Source organism: Oncorhynchus keta, chromosome 28, assembly GCF_023373465.1.
Source record: "Oncorhynchus keta strain PuntledgeMale-10-30-2019 chromosome 28, Oket_V2, whole genome shotgun sequence".
Lineage (NCBI taxonomy): Eukaryota > Metazoa > Chordata > Actinopteri > Salmoniformes > Salmonidae > Oncorhynchus > Oncorhynchus keta.
The window spans coordinates 67,081,191-67,088,690 of NC_068448.1; the positions used below are offsets into that span (position 1 = coordinate 67,081,191).

Consider the following 7,500-nt stretch of genomic DNA (forward strand, 5'->3'; position numbering starts at 1 on the left):
CCTCTCCAGAGGAAGACTACACCCTCTGTTTTCCAGGACAAACACCATCATCCCTCCTCTAAACATTCACGCTCACATGCAAACACGTACAAATTCACACAGACAGACATGCATACATCCCCTAGCCTTCCTCTCTCTCAATCCTCCTCCTCACTAATGGCAACGCTAAACATTCTGTTGACAGTATCCAAACGGAACAGAATGTTTCCTTCTAACAGAATGCTTCCCAGATTGTCTGATTCCGCTGTGGAACACGGCAGGTTACTTCTCTAGATCAGGCAGCCAATGAGGCATTAAATCACATGAGGGGTTTCCCTGGCACTGGGGCAGGGGCCCTGATCCGATCCACAGAGTGTGTGGACCCGGGCCAGCCTCCCCAAGGTTACACTTCTGAGCAAGCAGCAGGGACCTATTCTTTATGGTACCACAGGGAACTTAGACCTGGTGTGTTTGGCAAAGCCTGAAAAAACGTTCTGAAGTTTTGCAACCGTATCATTCGCCAAAGAAAATGAGGTCTGCTAAATGGATGACAAGGTGAATGAATGAAGAACAAATTGATAAACTAAAAAATAAATATATAAATAGCACATCTGTAAAGTCATGACTGAATCCGTCGCACGTCGCCCCTGTAGTGTCGCTGTCTGAAAGGCGAGTGAGACTCCAATCAGTCCAAGAACGCTCCACATCTAATTACTTCCCCAGAGAAACTTTGGTCCTCTACCTTTCCCATCCTCGTCCCAATCCTCTCCCGTTATGAAACACAAATACAGATGTGTGCGTTTCTCCTCTGTGCCTCTCAAACTCCTCAATGCTTTCCATGGTCGTCGCTGGGGGTTCCTACCCATGTCTGGGAGAAGGTTCAGCCCAGGCCAAGGGCCTCACCTCCAGGCTAGGGAAGGCTGTGTGCACCCATCCATCCAAAAAACAACGCCCTGCCTCCCCTCCCTGTCCCCAAGCACCTCCCCAGCCCATCTCTGTCCGAGCCAGTTCTCTGTTCTGGACTGTTGGCCTAGCCGTCTCACTGGATGATTGAGGACTATTGTTCCTGCCCAAAGCCCACCAAAGAGCCCCATCCACAGCCAATATCCCACACAACCGCCCCTCAAATGGCCAAACCTCAGTCTTCCATCTCCCACTCCATTCCTCAACCTAATATGGCCAAATACCTCCGATGTTTTAAAGCCCCTTCTAACATGATCAACCCTGAATGTTTCTACTCTTTATCTTATGATAGATACACTGACTACAACCCACGATACAACACACACACACGGCTAACTCTAACACACAACCTCAGAGGCTACAGCACACTCAGTCCTTACAGCAGTGCAAACCTGTCCACTTCCTGACTCCACACAATCAGATGGAGAGATAGGAAAAAGAAGATGTGGAAGGAGGAGAAAGAGACAATATGAAACATGAGTGCTGAGGTGCGTGAGTAGGATGCAGTGAGAGAGACGGGGGAGGAGTCTTGCAGAGCAGAGCAGGAGCAGACACACCGGTCAGAGTTCACACAGTGAGCCAGGTCAAACCAAGCCAAGGTGCTACCTGTGTCTGTCTGTGCCCTGAGCTCTGGGGCTAGGGGACCTCAGGGTTGGCTTTGGCCCTGTGGATGGGTCAACCATGTTACCAACAGGTTAGCTGGCCATGGTTACATCACTCTCATATATGGTATACGCTAGACATTAAAACACTGGCACCATCAATCTAAATAAACACATCAATCTTACAGACTTTGTAACAAAACCTTTAAAAATGGGGGGACCCCTCAGTCCAAGGAATTATCATTACCTCACATGGATATGCTATGAAAATGACATGAACGATGTCGCAGTAAGTTCAGTAAAGACCCCCCCAAACTGTGATCCCTTGATGCAGTGTGTGTGTGTGAGTCTGACCTGCGCCCGCTGGCGTCTCGGAGCACGGCAGCCCCCGGGTCTACAGCCCTGGCCTCCAGCTCCTGAACCTCTTCCAGAAGAGACTTCTTCACAGTGCGACGACCCCTACAACACATTCACAGGATTATGTTGCTCGTCAGGATTTCACAGTTTTTTGGGGTGATATCTGCGGGCAAAAATGCTTGATTTCTTTGGCATCGCAAATTGCTAACTTTTTCTGGCAGGGAAATATTCACTGACGTGTGGCTTGACTGAACCATTGTATGTGGTAAAAGTGTTGTGATTGGTTAAAATTGCGAGCCCACTTTTTATAGTGTGGTGTTCAGACAGTTTTATGCAGTAATAGTGCGATGATTGGTCAAATTTGCAAGCCCTAGCATAATATGCGGGAATGGTTGATTTTGCAAAAAAATCTGCAATCTCAGAAATCTTGGTACAGTAGGACTGTGTATGTGTTCGTATTGAAATATGAAAAACACTGCTGTTCATATGATGTATGCATTGATTTAAGAGGTATTTTTGCAGTGTGAGTGTGTTACTCACGCGTTCCAGGCAAAGTCTTTGAGTAGACAGGCTGCTGGCACCAGGACCAGCCCCAGCCAGAAGTGCCAGCACTGCATCACTCTGCTAGCCTACAACAACGTCAACACAACGTCAACACAACACTCCAGGAACCCAGGAGAGAGACATACACCACATTCCAGCCACGTCAAGAGAGACGTTAGACAGACACGCTCCACGGGGTCTCCACCCTCTTTTGTCCAGCTGCAGACAGCTTCGTTGACCTCTAACCAGGAGTCTGTCTCCAGGGGTTAATCATCCTCTACACTACGGTCTCTCCGTCCCCCTCTACACTACGGTCTCTCCGTCCCCCTCTACACTACGGTCTCTCCGTCCCCCTCTACACTACGGTCTCTCCGTCCCCCTCTACACTACGGTCTCTCCGCCCCCCTCTACACTACGGTCTCTCAGTCCCCCACTCAGTTAGCCGCACCTCCTTGTCTACCTCTCAGTTAGCCGCACCTCCTTGTCTACCTCTCAGTTAGCCGCACCTCCTTGTCTACCTCTCAGTTAGCCGCACCTCCTTGTCTACCTCTCAGTTAGCCGCACCTCCTTGTCTACCTCTCAGTTAGCCGCACCTCCTTGTCTACCTCTCAGTTAGCCGCACCTCCTTGTCTACCTCTCAGTTAGCCGCACCTCCTTGTCTACCTCTCAGTTAGCTGCACCTCCTTGTCTACCTCTCAGTTAGCTGCACCTCCTTGTCTACCTCTCAGTTAGCTGCACCTCCTTGTCTACCTCTCAGTTAGCTGCACCTCCTTGTCTACCTCTCAGTTAGCTGCACCTCCTTGTCTACCTCTCAGTTAGCTGCACCTCCTTGTCTACCTCTCAGTTAGCTGCACCTCCTTGTCTACCTCTCAGTTAGCTGCACCTCCTTGTCTACCTCTCAGTTAGCTGCACCTCCTTGTCTACCTCTCAGTTAGCTGCACCTCCTTGTCTACCTCTCCATTCAGATTCCATCTGCATGTCTTTTTCTTTCTGTCTTGATGCGTCTGTCTCTTTAGAGCTCTCTGAAGTCTCACTCTCCCTGCCTGCTGTCCCCCTCTTTTCAAACTCTCTCTGTCTTTCTACGTGGTAGCCAATTCCGCCACCATATGCCAAATGCCTGTAGCAGTTTGCTGAATATGCCCTGACATATTTCTGGTAACAAAGCCCATCTCTCTACTATACTAGCTACATTCATACAAGTGGACATTGACTGTGCTGTAGTCTATGCTGTACTGGCTAGCTACATTCATAGTAAGATTAGAGTGTTCCCTTAGTCCCTGTTATGAGACTGTAGTTCAGAGATGGTCAGAGGTAGATACTTTGGACCGGACACAGCTGACATTCCCAAGGGGATTCTCCGGACTGAATCGGAAAACCATTATGAGCCATTCCCAATGACAGCTGGAAACACACCCAGAGAAGCTCAGACTACACACACAGTTTGACAAACACCCACAGACAACAGGACAGACTGTCGGTCTCAGACAAACACCTCCACAAACACACACATTCTTTGTCAAAAACCCTGCACGCACAAATACGGTCTCAAACAAACACACACAAACATAACTCAAACACAATTATTTGAAGCGTAAACACAAAGCACTCAATGAAGAGCCCAGTATTCATCCCCTATGGGCAGATGAATGTAGAGATACAGGGAACGAGAAAGGGTGAGAGAGCAGGGGGAAGTGAGGAGGAGAAAGGAGGTGATGGGGTTGTCTGAGCGGGCTGATGGAGGGATTGGAAACGGGGAGCGAGGAGGGGTGAGTGTCTCCCCCAGTTCCCCAGTTGGACGGAGCAGCTGCAGGGTTTATTCACATTCCTCATTTCTGACACAAATTGAATTAATGGTCTGAAAGAGGCGGAGACTCCCTCCCCTAGCCTCCCTTCACATTGGGGTAGCACTGCACCCTGAACCTAGCCCCCTAAAAAACCCAACATGGGACCCTCAATCAGGGGGTCCCCCATATACACACACCCGTCCTCCTCCAGCCCTGCCCAGCTCGGCACACACGCTATAGTCAACACCTCCAGAGCAGGCCGTAAAAGCCTGGGGCTCGGGTGACCGTGCAGCAGGTGCAGAGGGCCTGCAGAGTGGGCTGGAAGGGCATAAATCTCCCAGGAGCTCCAGCAGTGCTGACATGGAACACCCAGAAGGCCAGCCGCCCAGGCGCCGTGTGTGTGTGTGTGTGTGTGTGTGTGTGGGGGGGGGGTGGTGTAATAACCCCCCACCATCAGAATGACTGACACATGTATGGAGAGTGGTGGGGGGTGGAAAGCATTAAGTCCATATAGAACACATCCACAGAACAGCCATGGTTTCTGGCCTATTGGGACATATTTACAGCCGGTCTGAGGCTGGGTTTTTTGGGGCTGCCCGCACACCTCTGCAGCGCGCCTCAGCTTTCCTAACCAACAGGACTCTGTAGACACGGCTTCCTTCACTACAGTCGTAAGTAGTAACAGAAGAGACAGCTTGAGCCATGAGAAGAATCAGAGGAGGAGGAGACTTGCCTGGCCCTGCATGTCAGGAGCGATGGGGATGGCCGGCCAGAAAGCTGAGTAGACATTGAAGAACAGCATCCAGAGAATCATACTGCCCCACACTGCCAAGTGGGAGAACTACAGGGAAGGAGAGGTGGGTGGGAGAGGAGGGAGGGAGTTGGTAGAGGAAGGAAACGGGGTGAGAAATATAGAGCGAGGTCACATAGTTAATGTACAAACACTGAATATAGACAACCTTGTCCCTGAGATTCCCCGCCTCCTCTTTCCCTCTCTTCCTCTGTCTCATTCCCTTTCCCTCCTTCCCCCTCTCCCTCTCTGTAAGGGGACACTGTGTGAATACCTACGGGACCCTGCTTCATTACCGGGGGGGTGTTGTGTGGACAGCTGAACGGACGGGGGGTGTCAACGCCCCCCTCACCCCCGTCCCTGGAGTGGGAATGCCCTGAGATGGCTGTAACACATGGCAAGGAGAGTGTGTGTGTGTGTGTGTGTGTGTGTGTGTGTGTGTGTGTGTGTGTGTGTGTGTGTGTGTGTAGGGGGCTGATCTCTATACACTAGTATACCCTATACTGTCACCTACCCCTATACCTGTACACAACAGTGTCAGCTGTCAACCTGTAGGCTACCAGTCATGTGGTACTATATGTCAACAGGGTACATAGAAGCAGTCTATAGGGCTAGTGAAGTGGGAGTGTGTAGAGGGGAAACAGACTCTTACCCTGGTCCACGCAGTGGTTTCCATACCAGCTTTTAAACACACTGTTACTACTACATACTGCAGAGAGAGAGAGAGAAGAGAGAATGAGAGAGAGAAGAGAGAATGAGAGAGAGGAGAGAAAAGAGAGGAGAGAAAAGAGAATGAGAGAGAGAAGAGGGAATGAGAGAGAAAAAGAAAATGAGGAGAGAAGAGAGAATGAGAGAGAATGAGAGAGAGAGAGAAGAGAGAGGAGAGAATGAGAAAGAAAGAGAAAATGAGGAGAGAAGAGAATGAGAGAGAGGGAGAGAAAGAGAAGGAGAGCACGAGAAGAGAGCACGAGAAGAGAGCACGAGAAGAGAGCACGAGAAGAGCATGAGAAGAGAGCATAAGAAGAGAGCATGAAAAGAGAGAATGAAGGAGGGTTTGTTCACAAACGACACCAGAGATAATAAACATCCATAATGATATACTGTAAACTTAACAATTCCTGTAAAAAACCCTCAGAGTACCTGCTGCTCTCAGCCATCTAAACACAAACAAATAAGCAACAGACACACACACCGTGCTAAATGTAAGGAACAGAGTGATGGAGAGAGAGGGAATAAGGTAGATGAGTAGAGCGATTGCTGAGGTAGACTAACTGCAGTCCCATGAGCACTTCATTATGGATTTAAATGGCCAGAGTCGAGCATCTCTGTAGCAGGATCCAAAAAGTGTAATTGACACACACAACACACACATTTGATCAGACTGGGCATTACATTAGTGGGATGAGTCCATGTTAATGTTCAGACGAGACACAGTGTAGGGCATCTGCTTACCGTGTACACCATGTTCCCCACAAACAGGTAGTCAGTTCCATGACCGTTGTTGAAAGGACTGTCTGGGGAGAACACGCACACACAAATATTTACCACAAGATATTAAGTTAATGAAGAGTGTGTGTCTAGCAGGGGGGCGTAGGCACCACTACTTACCATGTTCTAGTACTTTGAGTGGAAACCAGAAGAGAATAATGGAATGGATCAGAGCATTTATACAGTGACCCCAAAACACCTGAGAGAGAGAGAGACAGAGACACACACAGAGAGACAGAGACACACACAGAGAGACAGAGACACACACAGAGAGACAGAGACACACACAGAGAGACAGAGAGAGAGGATGGAGAGAGCGAGAGAGGGCAGTAGTAGTAAGTACAAACCAATGCCAAAACACACAGAGGCCACATCCAAAAACAGTGTTTCCCTCACAGTAATACAACTACTACTGTGTATTCACCATCGCTACCAACCAACTGCCCTGCTCCTGCGCACACACATTACACACACCTTCCACCCACTAACTGAATGACTTCCTTATTCTGGCCCTCTGAATCTCATTAGCATTGCCATGGAGACGGCCCGGACTCCCTGCCACCTTGTTTACCCGCTGGGGTTCCAAACAAACACCAGGCATCTCAAATCCATCGGAGAGAGACAAGCCCCAGACATGACCCATCAAACACAGAGCATGACAATCATAGCTTCATTTCAGATGACACCACACATGTGCATATAGGTCTACAAGTCATGTCTAATAATACGCTAATCATGTATGTATTTTTTCATTCACAGTGTTCAAAATGGTTACATATGCTTATCCATGAATAATTATACAGTATTTCAATGTAATTGTGTGTGTGTGTGTGTGTGTGTGTGTGTGTGTGTGTGTGTGTGTGTGTGTGTGTGTGTGTGTGTGTGTGTGTGTGTACCTTGGTGTTGAAGCCCTCAGCATTCTGGGTGATCCTGTATAGCTGGGGGAAGCGTAGCATGTTCTGCTGACTGCATGGCCGGTCAAAGATCCCCAGAG

At 49.1% G+C, this 7,500-nt stretch overlaps 1 protein-coding gene across 9 annotated transcripts in view; it reads right to left on the reverse strand.

Annotated features, from left to right (window-relative positions):
* The window catches only part of atp8a2 (ATPase phospholipid transporting 8A2), a 68,731-nt gene that overhangs the window by 5,448 nt on the left and 55,783 nt on the right, over positions 1-7,500 (reverse strand). For 8 of the 9 annotated variants that reach the window (XM_052483699.1, XM_052483698.1, XM_052483697.1 and 5 more), the window contains 7 exons: positions 7,403-7,500; positions 6,627-6,705; positions 6,471-6,532; positions 5,671-5,727; positions 4,962-5,069; positions 2,442-2,530; positions 1,899-2,003 (listed from right to left, as the gene is read on the reverse strand). The exon at positions 7,403-7,500 is cut by the window's right edge and continues 25 nt beyond it. In XM_052483699.1, the coding sequence (XP_052339659.1) occupies positions 1,899-2,003; positions 2,442-2,530; positions 4,962-5,069; positions 5,671-5,727; positions 6,471-6,532; positions 6,627-6,705; positions 7,403-7,500 (598 nt within the window). Of the gene's footprint in view, positions 1-1,548; positions 1,607-1,898; positions 2,004-2,441; positions 2,531-4,961; positions 5,070-5,670; positions 5,728-6,470; positions 6,533-6,626; positions 6,706-7,402 lie in introns of all 9 variants that reach the window. The other variant, XM_052483700.1, reaches the window with a different exon arrangement.